The 18,164-nt window shown below is 38.0% G+C and overlaps 1 protein-coding gene across 1 annotated transcript in view; it reads right to left on the bottom strand.

Annotated features, from left to right (window-relative positions):
- Positions 1-18,164, bottom strand: part of DNAH8 (dynein axonemal heavy chain 8) — a 377,764-nt gene that overhangs the window by 316,582 nt on the left and 43,018 nt on the right. Inside the window, exons 8-11 of the mRNA XM_059177846.1 lie at positions 14,787-14,963; positions 13,145-13,258; positions 4,772-4,879; positions 1,328-1,429 (exon numbers count right to left, since the gene is read on the bottom strand). Of these exons, the coding sequence (XP_059033829.1) occupies positions 1,328-1,429; positions 4,772-4,879; positions 13,145-13,258; positions 14,787-14,963 (501 nt within the window). The remainder of the gene's footprint in view (positions 1-1,327; positions 1,430-4,771; positions 4,880-13,144; positions 13,259-14,786; positions 14,964-18,164) is intronic.

Below are 18,164 nucleotides of genomic sequence, written 5' to 3'. Positions count from 1 at the left end.
CCCAGGGAACCGCAAATGTGGACAGCCAATAACCACTGTCGGATGCAGCCTTCCCAGTGTGGTCATTTCCTGCAGACTTTCAAAAAACAGATGCTTTTAATTTTCTGCAAACACTTGCAGAGAATAGAAAAGGGATGAATACTCCTGCTACCTTCTGCTTCTCCTTCCCCACTCAGTCGGAGACCTTAATGCCAAAATTAATGACAAGAACAGTATGAGAAAGGAAATTTATAGGCTTTCTATTTTCTAATGAATATAGTTCAAAAACTCCTAAACAAAATTGTAGCAACTCAAATTTTAGAGTGTTTTTTTTTTTAAGTTTTTAAAAATTACACCACGGGGTGCCTGGGCGCCTCAGTCAGTTAAGTATCTGCCTTCAGCTCAGGTTATGATTCCCAGGGTCCTAAGATCAAGTCCCGTATTGGGCTCATTGCTCAGCGAGGAGCCTACTTCTCCCTCTGCCTGTCCCCGACTTCCCCTGCTTGTATTCTCTCTCTCTCTCTGACAAATAAATAAATGAAAAATTTTTTAAATAAATTTACACCATGACCCAGAAAGTTTCATTTTAGAAAAACTAAAAATGTCATCCATTACACTAACGGATTGAGGAGAAGAATCTAATAAGCATCTCAATAAATATGTGCAGAAAAACATTTCTTAAAAGCCCATTCATAACTTTAAAAATATCTCCTAGTACTTTATAACTAGGAACAGAACTTCCTTAATCTGATCAAACCTATGAATACATCAAAATGGGGAAATGTCAGAAACATTCTGTCCAACAATCACCTTGACTATTTAAGAATGCATGGCGGTCCCAGCCAAAGCAAAAAGGCAAGAAAATGAAATCAACAGGGGCTGGAGTGAAAGGTGGGGACCAGGGAATATGAGAAAGCAAGCGGTGTCCACTACAGGCAATCGTGAAGGTAAGGACTGAATTTTTTTTTTTTAAAGATTTTATTTATTTATTTGACAGAGAGAAATCACAAGTAGATGGAGAGGCAGGCAGAGAGAGAGAGGAAAGCAGGCTCTCTGCTGAGCAGAGAGCCCGATGCGGGACTCGATCCCAGGACTCTGAGATCATGACCTGAGCCGAAGGCAGCGGCTTAACCCACTGAGCCACCCAGGTGCCCGGTAAGAACTGAATTTTATCCTAAAGAATTCTGCACTAAATATAAAGGGAAGTCAATAATTTTAACGAGGCTCCTTGTGCTAATCTGTACAGTGTTTTTTCAAAGTTAATATGTTTATGAATGAACAAAGGTAAATAAAAATGGGCCAGGTGGTGAAAGCTATATTTTAAGAAAATAAGAATATCTCTACAAACCTGAATTTTCTTTAATACGAGTGGTGTTTCCTGATCCCACACGTGGATGGTTCCTCCATCAGTAATATATGCTTTACACGCCGTCACCATTTGATTTGTCACCTAAAATAAATACAAGTCCAAAATAGCTATAGGTAAAGAGAGAAATAAAATCTAAGATTTTTAAACCACAATTGTAAAACTGAGATAAATAGTAAACTTATGGGATGAATAAATCACAATATAAAAAACGAAGAATACATATTCTAGTCAAAACCAAGAAAACAAATTTTTGGCTGCATTTAAGTCAATGTCATGAGGGCCATACATTTCAAAGTCAACCCTATTTTCCTTTCATCTGTTTTTCCTCTAACTAGGATCCAAGTGTCATTCTTCACCATCCTTCAAAACACAAACTAAGTTTAAAGTTAACCACCTCCACATACCCTAAAATCATGAGAGAAAAACAAAAACAAAAATGGTCAGGAGGTTAGAGAGAGAGGACAGTCTGACACACAGAAATTTGGGGGAATTCCTAAAATATGGAAAGCACAAAGGATCAACTCTATAAGAGGGGAGAAAGAAAGAAAGAAAGAAAGAAAGAAAGAAAGAAAGAAAAGGGAAGGGAAGGAATGGAAAGGCAAGACAAGACAAGACAAGACAAGACTAGGGAAAACCAGAACCCAATTCTAGAGAAGGTTACTGTGAAGGTGGAACATTTATGGGAAATCTTCAAGGTGGGAAACAATGGGAGGTGACCCTACACACTGAATTTGGAGCAACTTGTATGGCAGGGAACAATTGCATATGCTGACAGGACAGAGCCATGAGCGTGGACTATACCCCAGGTAGCTACAGCACCCCAGAAAGATAGGTCAGAGAAAAAGGCTCTTCACACTCCCTACCCCCTCACACACACACACACACAAGAGACAGACCACAAGAAACAGAACAGGGAGGCAAATGAGGAGTTAAATACAAAGATGGGCAGACAACTCCAAATCACCAAGCAACTAAAGAAAATAAATTTGGTGGAGCATCTGGGTGGCTCAGTTGGTTAAGGATCGGACTCTGGATTTCAGCTCAGGTCATGATCACAGGGTCATGAGATCAAGCCCCATATCAGGTTCTGTGCTCAGTGGGGAGTCTGCTTGAGGATTCTCTCTCTGCTTCTCCCCCCACTCACACTTTCACATGCTCTCTCTCTTTCTCTAATTATAAATAAATACCTCTTTAAAAAAAAAGAAAGAGGGCGCCTGGGTGGCTCAGTGGGTTAAGCCGCTGCCTTCGGCTCAGGTCATGATCTCAGGGTCCTGGGATCGAGTCCCGCATCGGGCTCTCTGCTCAGCAGGGAGCCTGCTTCCTCCTCTCTCTCTCTCTGCCTGCCTCTCTGCCTACTTGTGATCTCTCTCTGTCAAATAAATAAATAAAATCTTTATAAAAAAAAAAAAAGAAAGAAAGAAAGAAAGAGAAGAAACATGGTAACAGAGGCTTTAAACTCAACAAAGAAGAAATATAAAAAAAAGACATGGAAAATACTTCAAGGTATCTTTTATTAACTAAATTAATCCACGAGAAAGATATAAGAGTATTTTACATCATGGGGAAAAAAAGAACTAGAGAACTTGGAAATTGAAATTGTATTATCAAAATAAAAAAATTATATTCAGGACCTGACCAGGAACTGGGACATAAATGAAGAGCAAACAAATGAGCTGAAAGATCAAATGGCAGAAACTGACAAAATAAAACAAAACATAAAATATTAGAAGAAATAGAAGTTAGATTCAAGGGGACAGCCTAAATTGAACTTGCAGGTAAGGAATAATTCAAAGGCAAAGAGGGAAATTTCCCAGGAATGGAGACAAAAATTTCTGGATTACAACAATCCAAAAGTATAGAATAACATAAATGCAAAAAAGACCACAACACTTAAGAAAATAAATGATTAATTTTACATGTTCAAGGATAAAGAAAAAAATCCTAAGATCTTCTTGAAAGAATAAGACAAGGTGCCTACAAAGGAAAAAGAATCAGATTAGCATAAATTTTTCATCAACAGTACTGAATAAGAGACAACAATACTTCAAGTTTCCAGGAGAAAATTATGTTGAACTGGGAGTCCCAGTGAAACTAAAATTGAGTGGCAGGACAAAAATGAAGTTATTTTCAGACATGCAAGAATTCAGAGGTTTACCACATATAGACCCTCTCTGAAAGAACCACTTGAGAATACTTGTTGGCTGAAGAAATAGTGAATCCAAGAAGGAGGAAGATGTGAAAATCACAAAATGGAGGTGATCAAAGAAACTAGCAATGCTTGAATTTTATTCTGAACACACATGGATTCATAATGTTCACAAAATATTAGACAAAATGGTTTATAAATATTTTTAAAAATATGGAACAAGAAATCTCAGAGTGGGACATATATAGCAAGAAAGACACAAGTGATGGGGGAAAATCCTAACATTCTTGCCTTATTTAAGAGATGGATAGTGATTAAATCTACTGATTGATTTTTTTTAAGATTTTATTTACTTATTTGACAGAGTCAAGTAGGCAGAGCAGCAGGCAGAGGGAGAGGGAGAAGCAGAATCCCCACTGAGCAGGGAGTCCAATTCAGGGCTCAATCCCAGCACTCTGGGATCATGACCCAAGCCAAAGGCAGCCGCCTAACCGACTGAGCCACCCAGGCGCCCCTACTAATTGATTTTCTAAAAAGAGAATTGAGATGTGACTGTTATTTTATGTGTTTATGTTTTGCTTGCATCACAAAGAAATTTTATTCATGTGTCTATTGGATGGCTTTTCAAATTATTTAAGTAATGAACCATATGTCACGACAGAGGAAGATTTTACACAAATTACAGTGCTGGTGGGAGTAGCTAAAGAAGTGTTGTTGATCATGCACATAATTCTTAGCTCTTCAGCAGAACTATTTGGAATGAATAAATTAGAAAAGCACCAGCTATGATCTCCAGGTCGTGAGATTGAGCCCCATGTCAGGCTCCGCACTGAGTACATGGAGATCACTTAGGATTCTCTCTCTCCCTCTCCCTTTGCCCCTCCCCACCACTTCTCTCTAAGAAAGAAAGGAAGGAAGAAAAAAGAAGAAAAGGAAAGGAGAAAGAAATAGAAAAGACAAGAAAGGGGAAAGGAGAGAATAAGATAGGACAAGAAAGAAAGGAAAGGAGATGGGATGAGGGGAGGGGGAGGGGGGAGGGGGGAGGGGAGAGGGAGAGGACCAGCTACATTTAAACAAAAAGCCTGAGGGCTTACCTCTGACAAGAAAAAGGTAGCCTTCAATGAAGTACAACTTTCTTTTCTTGTCCCCTGGAAGTATTCAAATCCAGAATTCTGAAAGGCACCCAAACTTCCCATTTCCCTTCCCTGGCCCAGAGGGAAAATACTGTTCGCTTTTTTACAAGGTTACATTTGTGATTTCTTCCCTTGGAAACTTACCTTGATAAACAGTGAGGTCATTCTCTCTGAGGTATTATAATACCGTGACACACTGTGAATCATTCTGATGGCATTAATCAAATTTTGTATTCCATGAGCCATGGAAACCTAAAATTGAAATATATTAAGTGAATTCCATCATATATTTATAGTTTTAATAACCAATATCCTATAATATTCAAAACTCTAACCACAGATAAAATAGTGTAACACTTTTATCTTAAGAGTCAAATGTTACTAAAGGCAATGTAGCATCCTAGACTGGATCTTGGAAGAGAGAAAGGACATCAGTTTTGACAAATGTACCATGGTAATACAAGATCCTAACAGGAGAAACTGGGTGAAGAGAATTCTGTACTATCATTGTAACTTTTCTGTACATCTAAATTTAAAAGTTTATTTAAAAATACAATTTTAGAGGTGAAAGTAATTTTAAGGATTAATAGTTCAAGATGACCTTTTTTAAAAAAAGATCTTATCTATTTACTTGAGGTAGAGCGAGAGTGAGAAAGAGAGAAAGAACATGAGCAGGGGAGGGACAGAAGGAGAGGGAGAAGCAGGCTCTCCACTGGGCAGGGAGCCGGACACGGGGCTCGATCCCAGGAACTGGAGGACTTGAGCCAAAGGCAGACACTTCACCGCTGAGCCATCTAGGTGTCCCCAAGATGATCTTTTTAAAGATGAAGAAACTTGGTATCTTGAAGGGTAAAGAGGCTTGCTTATGGTCAGAAAGCCAGTTAAAGACAGAGATCAAACTACAACTCATTTCCACTTAAGTCAGTTTGATTCACCTTTCAGCAAGCCTACTCAATGCCACTCGTTTCAGAGGATATCGGGAGAAATTCAAGTATAGGGGAACTTCTGGAGGTCATAGCAGAGTGGGAGAGATGCACACAAACCAGTGAAACAAATGTATCGGTATACAGCAAAGGAAATCGAGTGCAACAGAGAGATAAAGCAAAGCTGACACATACTAAATGCTTCCTGTAGGCCAGGTACCAGGAAAAGAGCTTCTCATATCACCTTCATTTATGCTAATAATGAGCCATTTAAGGTAGATTTGATCATCGCAAGACTGAACCAATTCTTTACATGCTACTGAGGAAGAAAAAAAAAATGCTCAAGATGGGGAGCCTTAACCACCCCCACCCCTGCATAAAACTAAGTCACCAATGAGCTGTCTGCTTTCTGTAAAGGTAATCAGGAAATAAACCAGCCATGGAGAAAATGACAGAAACAAAGCTTCCGTGTCCATATTTTGCTCCTTGGGTAGGCTGGGAAAATAAACTATCCTGAGAATTTGTACCACAGTCTAGTTACTTACGCACAGCAATCTGTATTCACACAAATTCACAAAACAAAAATACTACCCAAGGGGAGAACTGATAATATAAGATCCTGTTAAGGCACATCCACAATGATTCATAAAACTAGAGAAACTATGAGATGTGCTCTGAATATAAGGATGTTAAGTGTGAAAAAAAGATTACTGTCTTAGAATCTATCAAATAAAGTATGATTATTCCCATTGTGCGGATGAGAAAATAGAGACCTAGGGAAGTTAAGCACCTTGTCTAGGTTTCTACAACTGCTACATAACCACAGTTATGTGCCTGAGATTTTGAGATCGTGCTTTTAACTATGATGCAAATCAGATTGGAAGAACAGGTAAGGTCAATGGCATTCCCACAAGGAGGCTGTCTCTTAATTGCTAGGACAGTATAAAATATATGAAAGATGTTTTAATGGTGACAAAATAAATAAAACCAGAAATAACTTTTTTTTAAAGATTTATTTATTTGACAGAGAGCACAAACAGGGGGAGCAGCAGGCAGAGGAAGAGGGAGAAGCAGGCTTTCCCCCCAGTGGGGAGCCCAATGCAGGGCTTTAATCCCAGGACCCAGAGATCATGACCTGAGCTGAAGTTAGATGCTTAATCAACTCAGCCACCCAGGCACCCTAGAAATAACAATTACTAATTAGTGTACTGGGTGTCCTAGGTATGAGTTGTAACTATGACATAATTAGCTCAATGGTATGTGGTTTATAAAATTAATATCATTACTTTGCAGGAAACCTTGTATGTCAGAATTCATATTATATGTGTTATCTGTATGTCAAGAAGAGTGTAATAAAAATAAACCTAGGGGGCGCCTGGGTGGCTCAGTGGGTTAAGCCACTGCCTTCGGCTCAGGTCATGATCTCAGGGTCCTGGGATCGAGTCCTGCATCGGGCTCTCTGCTCAGCAGGGAGCCTGCTTCCTCCTCTCTCTCTGCCTGCCTCTCTGTCTACTTGTAATCTCTCTCTGTCAAATAAATAAATAAAATCTTTAAAAAAATAAAAATAAAAAAAATAAAAATAAACCTAGGAGGGGACCCTTCCACTCTCAATAGGACAAGTCTACAAAGTACCCATAATTCCAGTGAAGAAGACTCAGAGATGGCATCAAATGGCTCCATCAGGAAAATGCCCTCCATCTAAATTTTAAACATCATTTACAATAGAAGCTCCTTGAGCACACAGTTCTTACCTATCTATACACAGTGTTCAGACACTTTGTATGTAAAATACATGATGATAGATATGCCAATAGCAGAAATTGTAACACCAAGATAATAAAATGAAACATTAAACACAAAATTCACAAAATTTATCTACAAGAAATGGAAGTATGAGTCCTCTGCACTTTTCCTGCTCAAATGTGAGTTACAAACAGCAGTTACTGTTTGCTTTTAATGAGAAAAAGAAAATGAGGATAAATAGAATTTTTGAAACCTCAAAAATAGCAAATATATGAGGGGGAAGCAATTATAGGACAATACTTTTAGAACTTCTTTAATTTCAAAGATAATGTTTGAAACATTCCTGCCTGAGAAAATGTAAAGAGTTTAATAACAACAAAATAACAATACTACTAATAATAAGGTATAGCCACACTAGAGCAATTGAGTAAAAAGTTTTAAACTACTAAGATGAAAAGAACACCAAAACCAAAAGATTTGAAACTTATATAAACAAGTCTCTTGAACAAAGAACTTGAAAGTAGTACACCTAAAAATGTAGAGTTCTTGATAACAATAAAAAGCACTGTACCTTTCTGCCAAGTTTACTTTTATAATGAAAAGCTTTAAATATATAGAAAAGCACAGAGAACAGTATAATGATCATTTATACCCATCACTACACTTGACAAATGTTCATATTTTAGTACATGTGCCTCATCTATTATTTTTCACTCCAGACCTACTTGCAGGTATTCCTAGAATAGGCGTTAGCTATATGTATATTTAAGATGTGCATCTTCAGCTCTTGTGAACAACCCTGTATACACGTGACATTTGAAAATTCTGATTTTTCTTAGACACAAATTTTAACTGCACATGCTGTAAAGCCAGGAAATCAAGTCGCTAGGCTACTGAGCGAGCTAAGTAATGGCCATGTTTCTCTATCACCATACCGTCTAGTTTGCTTTACTCATGGTCACATGCACACAAACACCTAAAAAGTGATACAAAATGTTCTTATGAAAAACAGATTTTAAAAGGTCCCCAACAGAAGCTGAGTTCCTAGTACTAGGGGTGTAAATAAGTTGTAAGTAAAATCCATCATGTCTTTATGGAAGCAATTAAAGACTGCTCTTGGAAGTCTTCCTATTCTCTCTCATGGAGGATGGATTCCTGCATGGCTCTAAGAGCTGCACCTGCTCAAAACTCTCAGCCCGACATCTTTCCCTCCCCACCCATGTTAAACTCCAAGGCCCTCGTGGGAGGGGTATGAACCAGCCCTAAACACAACCCTCTCGGCCAAATCTAAATGACATGGAACACAGACTCTTCCTCTTTCCATGCTTCTAGGATGAAACCAGCATTTTTCCTGCCTCCAGAATTCTGGTTAACCAAACCATATAGTCAACAGCCGTATGTGTAGAGGCTTTGACTATTTCTTCAAAAATTAGAATGGAGAATGCTGAATATGTGTATCAGACATTAATATAAATTATTTTGAATGCATTTTAACTTAGAGAATGCCTTGAAGAAGCAGCATGGAGAAGTAGAAACAAATACAACACATAATGCCAAACAGTGCTATATTCAAATTCAGTCTCATGACTTACAGCCGTAGAAATGCTCCAATTTTGTTTCCTAATCTTTAGAATGAGGATTGTTGTGCATACAGAGTAAAAATATATAGAAAGTATGTGGTACACTGCCTAGAACAAAAGATCAGGAGTCCCTAAGACGGTGGACACCTTTAAAAACAGAACTGTCTGGGCAACCCTCCTACCTACATGTGATTCACAAAAGAGGCAACACCCAGTCAAAACTGGGAAACACCGCCCTAAGTTCTTAACAAATACTAGTTTCCCTGACTTCCCTTCTCTATCTAAAGAAAGGATGAAAGGTATCATGCTGTACATTGATTCCCAAAACTTACTGATTTATAACCGGAATTCTGAGCCCACTGACAAACATCTTCCCATTTCCCCCACTCCCAGCCCTGGCAATTAATATTCTACTCTGTTTCCATGAGTTTGACTTTTTTAAGATTCCACATGTGATATCATATACTATTTGTCTTTCTCTGACTTATTTCAGTTAACATGATGTGCTCAGGGTCCAAACCCATTACAAATGACAGGATTTCTTGTAGCTGAATAATATTCCATTATCCTTCTAGCTATCCATATGTATATAGAGAGAGTCTTTATTCACTTAACCAATGACAGATACAGATTTTTTTTCATATCTTGATTAATATGGGTAATGCTGTGAAGAACATGGGAGTGCAGGTATCTCTTCAAGATTCTAATTTCATTTAATTTAAAATAGAATTAATTCAATTCTAATTTCAAAGTAAATTTCATTTACTCTGTCTAGATACCTGGTAGTGGATCATAGGATAGTGCTATTTTTAATATTTTGAGGAACCTCCATTCTGTTTTCCATTGTGGCTGCATCAATTTCCATCCCCACTATCAGTGCACAAGGGCTCCATTTTCTCCACACCCTTCTCAGCACTTCTTAGCTAGTCTTTTTGATGATAGCCATTCTAATAAGGGTGAGGTGGTATCACACGTGATTTTGATTTGCACTTCCCTGATTAGTGATGTTGAGCATCTTTTCATGTATTCATGTATTCATTGATTTGGATGACTCCTTTGAGAAAACATCCGTCTAGTTCCTCTGCCCATTTTTGTCTGTTTGGTTTTTTTAACGATTTTTTAAATTTTTTTATAAACATATAATGTATTATTAGCCCCGGGGTACAGGTCTGTGAATCGCCAGGTTTACACATTTCACAACACTCACCATAGCACATACCCTCCCCAGTGTCCATAACCCCACCACCATCTCCCTACACCCCTCCCCCTGGCAACCCTCAGTTTGTTTTGTGAGATTAAGAGTCACTTATGGTTTGTCTCCCTCCCGATCCCATCTTGTTTCATTTATTCTTTTCCCCCCAACCCCCCAACGTTGCCTCTCCACTTCCTCATATCTCCTCTGCCCATTTTTTATTGCATTGCTTGTTCTTTTTATTGAGTTGAACAAATTCTTACCTATTTTGAACATTAATTCCTTATCTAACATATCGTTTGCAAGTATTTCCTCCCATTCAAGGTTGCCTTTCCATTTTGTTGATTATTTCTTTTGCTGTGCAGAAGGTTTTTTTTTTTTTTAAGATTTTATTTATTTATTTGACAGAGAGAGATCACAAGTAGGCAGAGAGGCAGGCAGAGAGAGAGAGGAGGAAGCGGGTTCCCCACTGAGCAGAGAGCCCGATGCGGGACTCGATCCCAGGACCCCGAGATCATGACCTGAGCCGAAGGCAGCGACTTAACCCACTGAGCTACCCAGGCACCCCGCTGTGCAGAAGCTTTTTAGTTTGATGTAGCCACACTTATTTTTGCTTCTGTTGATTGTATGTTTGGTGTCATATCCAAAAAATCATTCCGAAAACCAAAGTCACAGAGATATTACCCTGTTTTTTTCTTCCAAGAGTTTTATTGTTTCAGGTCTTACATTTAAATTTTTAATCCATCCCACGTTAATTTTTGTAAGCAAGGTAAGGTAGGGATCTAATTTCATTCTTTTGCATGTGATTATCCAGTTTTCCCAATACCATTAATTGAAGAGACTATTCTTCCCTCACTAAGTATTCTTGTCTCCCATCAAATTTTTTTAGCCGTTATGAAAGGATTTATTTCTAGGCTCTTGTTTCTGTCCAGTTGGTCTATGTGTCCATTTTTATGCCAGTACCATACTGTTTTGATTAGTATAGCTTTGCAGTATAGCTTGAAATCAGGAAGTGCAATGTCTCTATGTTTGTTCTCTTTTCTCAAGATTGTTTTTGTTTGTGGGGGTCTTTTGTGGTTCCACACACATTTTAGGACTTTGTTCCTTTATTTTAAAAAACTGCCATTGGAATTTTGATAGGGGTTGTCTTGAATTTATAGATGGTTTTGTGTAGTATGGAAATTTTAAAAATATTCATTCTTCCAATCCATGAACATGGGATACCTTTCCATTTATTTTTGTCTTCTTCATTTTCTTTCATCAAAGCATTATGGCTTTCATTTCCTTGAATAAATTTATTACTGCATATTTTATTTTATTGATGATATTGTAAATGAGATTGTTTTCCTTAATTCTTTTCAGATGTTTTGGGTTTTTTAAATACTCTTTTAAATCATTTATTTATTTTTCAGAGAATGAGAGAGAGAGAGAGAGCACAAGCAGGGGGAGGAGCAGGCAGAGAGAGAAATGGGACTTGATCCCAGAACCCTGGAATCATGACCTGAGCAGAAGACAGACATTTAACCAACTGAGCCACCTGGGGAATTCCCAGATGTTTGTTGTTAATGCATAGAAATACAGCTAATCTCTGTATGTAATTTTGTATTCTGCAACTTTACTGAATTTGTTTATTAGTTTTAAAAGTTTCTGGTGGATTTTTCAGGGTTTTCCATACACAGTATCATATCATCTACAAACAGAAATAATTTTACTTCTTCCTTTCCAATTTGAATGCCTTTTTTTCTTTTTTATTTTTGACTGCTCTAGCTAGGACCTCCAGTACTATGTTGAATAAAATTGGCAAGAGGGGGCACTCTTGCCTTGTTCCTGATCTTAGAGAAAAAGCTTTCAGTTTTTACTGTTGAGTATGATGTTAGCTGTGGGCTTCTCATATATGGCTTTTATTTTATTTTTTTTAAAGATTTTATTTATTTATTTGACAGACAGAGATCACAAGTAGGCAGAGAGGCAGGCAGAGAGAGAGGGGGGAAGCAGGCTCCCCGCTGAGCAGAGAGCCTGAAATGGGGCTCAATCTCAGGACCCAAGATCATGACCTGAGCCGAAGGCAGAGGCTCAACCCACTGAGCCACCCAGGCACCCCAAACGGCTTTTATTAAGTTGAAGTCATTCCTTCCGTACTCAAGTTTTTGAGAGTTTTTGTTATGAGTGGATGTTATATTTTGTCAATTGCTTTTTCTGCATCAATTGAAATGATCATATGATTTTTTTTCTTTTATTCTATTAACCCTTCATATCACATGTATTTATTTGCATATGTTGATCCATCTTTGCATCCCAGGAATAATTCAAATTTGGTCAGGTGTATGATCCTTTCAATATGCTGTTGAATTTGCTTTGCTTGTATTTGTTGAAAATTTTTGCATCTATATTCATCAAAGATGTTGACCTATAATAGATTTTCTTTTCTTGAAGTGCTTTGGTATCAGGGTAATTCCGGTTGGGTACTCTCTCTTGTTCACTCCTGGATCATTCACCCTAAGGGAAGGAAGTTACCCTACTGAAAGTCTCATTGTGCTTGTGTAACTGGGGCCTTCCAACAATCACATGAGTGAGCTTAGAAGTGGACTCTCTAGCTGTCAGCCTGCACTGCACTGAGACAAGATTGCTAGCTAAAAATTTTGTCCGCAACTTCATGAGAGACCATGAAGCAGAGGCACTCAAGCTATGCTATGCCTGGATTCTTGACCTACGGGAACTGTGACGTAGTAAATGCTTATTTCTTTAAGTCAGTCAGTTCTGGGGTAATTTGTTATGCATCAATGCATTAATTAATTACTTTAACTCACAAATGAGATTATACTTATGATAATATCAAATATTTAGATGTGGGTTTAAATGAGTTTTTAATTCATCATATTTATATAATAGGAAAGTATATCTTTGAAATAACTTGTCTGCAGTATGCATTTCCCAGTACACATATATTATAAACTTACTTTAAAATGAGTTATTTTTCAAACTAAACTAACTTTTCTTCAGTATGCATTTCACAGCACACATTATAAAGTTACTTTAAAATGAGTTATTGTTCAAACTACACCTTAAAAAGCATACTTACGAGGTCATAGTTATAGAGAGGCTGACATACTTTTTCTAGAGTGTACAAGTATCTGACATTATCTTTTGATTCATTTGCTGTATCTGTTATTCTTGCATCCAAATCACGCCAATTCTAGGAAAAAATGTATAAGAATATCATGAAATACCCAAATATATCACTGTAGTTAATTTTAATCAAGAAATTCAAGCTATCTGGGACGCCTGGGTGGCTCAGTTGGTTGGACGACTGCCTTCGGCTCAGGTCATGATCCTGGAGTCCCAGGATCGAGTCCCGCATCGGACTCCCAGCTCCATGGGGAGTCTGCTTCTCTCTCTGACCTTCTCCTCATTCATGTTCTCTCTCACTGTCTCTCTCTCAAGTAAATAAATAAAATCTTTAAAAAAAAAAAAAAAGAAATTCAAGCTATCTTCCCTAAAGTAGTTGATACTAAAATGTGAATGATGGGGGACGCCTGGGTGGCTCAGTTGGTTGGGCAGCTGCCTTCGGCTCATGATCCCAGCGTCCTGGGATCGAGTCATGATCCCAGCGTCCTGGGATCGAGTCATGATCCCAGCGTCCTGGGATCGAGTCCCACATCGGGCTCCTTGCTTGGCAGGGAGCCTGCTTCTCCCTCTGCCTCTGCCTGCCATTCTGTCTGCCTGTGCTCGCTCCCTCTCTCTCTCTGATAAATAAATAAAATCTTTAAAAAAAATTAAAAAATAAAAATAAAATAAAATAAAAATAAAATGTGAATGATGTATTTTTTCTTATATTATTTAAGGCGTAAGGTTATTATGGGGCAGCTGGGTGGCTCAGTGGGTTAAAGCCTCTGCCTGCGGCGCATCCCAGGGTCCTGGGATGGAGCCCCACATCAGGCTCTCTGCTCAGCAGGGAGTCTGCTTCTCCCTCTCTCTCTGCCTGCTGCTCTGCCTACTTGCGATCTCTATCAAATAAATAAATAAATAAATAAAATCTTTTAAAATAAATAAATAAAAATAAAAAACTTTAAAAAAAAAACTTAAGGTTATTATAAATACCTTAAATGACTTAGTAGAACTGAAGGCTCATTCTGTTTGTAATTAACATCCTGTTTGTAGGCTTAAACTGGACTTGCTTCTATCTGGAGTGATTTTTCTGGGTTACTTATTTGTGACATTACATTACTTTGGGTCTTTGAGAATAGGATATATGTACAGATGGAAAGATATAGTTACATAGATACAGATGTAGATAGATACAGATTTTTTTAAAGGAAGAATATAGCAAAAGAAAATGACCCAGAAAGAATCAAATCAAACTGTGGAATAGTGGACAGGAGATGTATATTGACCACATTATTTTTGTTTTTGACTTTCTATATAATTCTTTACCCCCCTGAGCCTCTATTGATTCACAGTTTTAAAAACAAATTAAAAATAAATGGCAATCACCCTACAGGAGTATTATCAAAATTGGTGTGAAAATATTGAGAACTAAATATTTCTATACTTCTTTTTTTTACTTTGGGAAATAATTGTAGAATATAAGAAAGCCTTATTCAAAATTTAACACTTGTAAGTATATGGTTCCACTATATGATGTGAAGAAGCAGTTCAAGAAGGGTAATTTTCCAGTTGGTTGTTCAGAAACATAACAAATTTTAAAATAAAAGACATTTTACCTTCAACAGTTTGGAGTGTGCAACATTAAGCACATTTATAACAGCCTTACAAGTTGGCCCTTTAATCTGTTCAATGATGTAGTTGAATTTGGCTGACATGCGCTTCCAGTGTTCCAGTTCGGTGAGTGGACCTGAGTCATCAGCTTCTTTTCTCATTTGCTCACTCTCAATAAGTACCTGCAATCAAAAGAATTCACAGATTATAGAAATGATAGTTTCTCCATTGGTAAATCCTTATTATTTGCATCTTTTCAAAGAGAGCTTATAAAAAAACAACTTTCAGCACTGAATAATAATATTAAAAACTCTTAACTGAGAGCAAAACGGAATTTCCTTCTTTTTCTCTTTTTTTAAAGATTTTATTTATTTGACAGAGAGAGTGAGAAATAGAATACAAGCAGGGGGAGTGGGAGAGGGAGAAGTGGACTTCCCACTGAGCAGGGAGCCTGATGCAGGGCTTTATCCCAGGACCCTGGGGTCATGACCTTATCTGAGGGCAGACACTCAATCACTGAACCATCCAGGTGCCCAAAAGGGAATTTATTTTTTTTTTAAAGATTTTTTATTTATTCATTTGACAGAGAGAGATCACAAGTAAGCAGAGAGGCAGGCAGAGAGAGAGGAAGGGAAGCAAGCTCCCTGCTGAGCAGAAAGCCCGATGCGGGACTCGATCCCAGGACCCTGAGATCATGACCTGAGCCGAAGGCAGCAGCTTAACCCACTGAGCCACCCAGGCGCCCCCAAAGGGGAATTTAACATGACAAATAGTATCTACCAAAAATCTACAGCAAACTCATACTTGAAGATGAAATTTTATAAAATATCACTTTAAAACCAAGCAAGACAAGTTTGCCACGAATGCCGCCCACTTCTATTCAACCTGTTAATGAAGGTCTCCAAACAAGATAAGCAGAGTTAACAAAAGGCATAAGAATTGGAAATTAAAAAAACGAAAATGACAAAATCAAAGATGATATGGTTGGTTACATTTTTAAAATTCAAAAATATCTAAAGATAAACTTTTACACTTAGTAAAAGGGAATAATTCAGTAAGATTACTGCATGTATACATGTATACACAAATCAGTAGTATTTTTCTACAAGCCATCTAGCAAACCAAAAATGTAATTTCTAAAAAAGAGCATTTGTTATAATAAATAACAATAATGATAAGATATCTAGAGATTAGCAAAGGATGTGCAATATGAATAAAATTAGAAAATGTACTTTCAACATATAAAAGAAAACCCAAATAAGTGGAGAGATACCATGTTCATGGATGAAAAAATTCAACCATATAAAGATGACAATTTCCTTTAAATTAATGTATATCTTCAACATAAAACAATCAAAATCTCAATAGCGTTTTTTGTGATACTTGACAAACTAGTCTTAAAATAAGTTTGGAAAAACAATTAACCAGGAAAAAATCAATGTAATTTTGAAGAAAAATACAGAAAGGGACTTGCCATGCCAAATATTGAGTTAGTAAAAAAACTACAGAAATGAAAGCCATATTATATGAGTATAAAACCCAAATAAGTACACCAGTGGGACAGACAGTGGATTTTGAAATTTAATATATTACAGAAGTGTTATTAAAAATGTGTTAGGAAGGGTGCCTGGGTGGCTCAGTTGGTTAAGCAACTGCCTTCAGCTCGGGTCAGGGTCCTGGAGCCCCAGGATCGAGACCCCATTGGCCTCCCAGCTCATGGGGAGTCTGCTTCTCCCTCTGACCTTCTCCCCTCTCATGCCTCTCTCACTTTCTCTCTCTCTCAAATAAATAAATAAAATCTTTTTAAAAATGTGTTAGGAAAAAATGGACTAAAACTATGGAAAGAGCCCAGATACCCATTGACAGATGAATGGATAAAGAAAATGTGATATATACATATACATATACAATGAAATACTATGAAGCCAATCAAAAGAAGAAATCTTGCCACTTGCAACAACATAGATGGAACTCAAGGGTATTATGCTAAGCAAAATAAGTCAATCAGAGCGAGACAATTAACATAGATTTCACTCATATGTGGAGACTCTTCTTTTAATTTTTTTTAAATTTTATTTATTTATTTGACAGAGGGAGACCACAAGTAGGCAGAGAGAGAGAGAGGGAAGCAAGCTCCCCACCGAGCAGAGAGCCCGATGCAGGGCTCGATCCCAGGACCCTGAGACCACGACCCAAGCTGAAGGCAGAAGGCTTAACCCACTGAGCCACCCAAGCACCCCCTTTATTTTATTTTTTATTAACATATAATGTATTATTTGTTTCAGGGGTACAGGTTTGTGAATCATCAGTCTTACACAATTCACAGTGCGCACCATAGCACATACCCTCCCCAATGTCCATCACCAGCCACCCATCCCTTCCTCCACCCTCCTCTCCAGCAACCTGAGATTAAGAGTTTCTTTTTTGTTTTTTTTAAAGATTTTATTTATTTATTTGACAGAGAGAAATCACAAGTAGTCGGAGAGGCAGGCAGAGAGAGAGAGGGAAGCAGGCTCCCTGCTGAGCAGAGAGCCCTATGCGGGACTCGATCCCAGGACCCTGAGATCATGACCCGAGCCGAAGGCAGCGGCTTAACCCACTGAGCCACCCAGGCGCCTGATTAAGAGTTTCTTATGGTTTATCTCCCTCTCCGGTTTCATTTCGTTTCATTTTTCCCTTCCCCTATGATCCTCTGTCTTGTTTCTCCAATTCCTCATATTAGTGAGTGCATATGATAATTATCTTTCTCTGATTGACTTATCTCGCTTAGTATAACACCCTCTAGTTCCATCCATGTCATTACAAATGGCAAGATTTCGGGGGTTTTGATAGCTGCATAATATTCCATTGTGTATATATACTACATCTTCTTTATCCATTCATCTGTTGATGGACATCTAGGCTCTTTCCATAATTTAGCTATAGTGGACATTGCTGCTATAAACATTGGGGTGCACGTGCCCCTTCGGATCACTACATTTGTATCTTTAGGGTAAATACCCAGTAGTGTAATTGCTGGAAGATACTCTTTTTTTAAAAGATTTATTCATTTGACAGAAAGAGAGAGGCAGAGGCAGTGGGAGAAGCAGGCTCCCCACTGAACAAGCAGGCTGATGTGGGGCTCAAACCCAGAACCCTGAAATCACAAGCTGAGTTGAAGGCAGACGCATAACTGATTGAGCCACCTAAGCACCCCAAGAGACTCTTAATCACAGGCAACAAATTGAGGGTAGCTGGAGGGGAGGGGGAATAAGGATGGGATAACCAAGTGATGGACATTAAGGAGAGCAAATGATATGATAACCACTGGGTGCTATATAAGACTGATTGATCACTGAACTCTACCTCTGAAACTAATAGTACACTAAATGTTAATTAATTTA

This window comes from Mustela lutreola, chromosome 6, assembly GCF_030435805.1.
Source record: "Mustela lutreola isolate mMusLut2 chromosome 6, mMusLut2.pri, whole genome shotgun sequence".
In the NCBI taxonomy this organism is placed as follows: domain Eukaryota; kingdom Metazoa; phylum Chordata; class Mammalia; order Carnivora; family Mustelidae; genus Mustela; species Mustela lutreola.
Note: the sequence above shows the minus strand (reverse complement) of the source record. Positions and strands in the feature narration are given on the sequence as shown.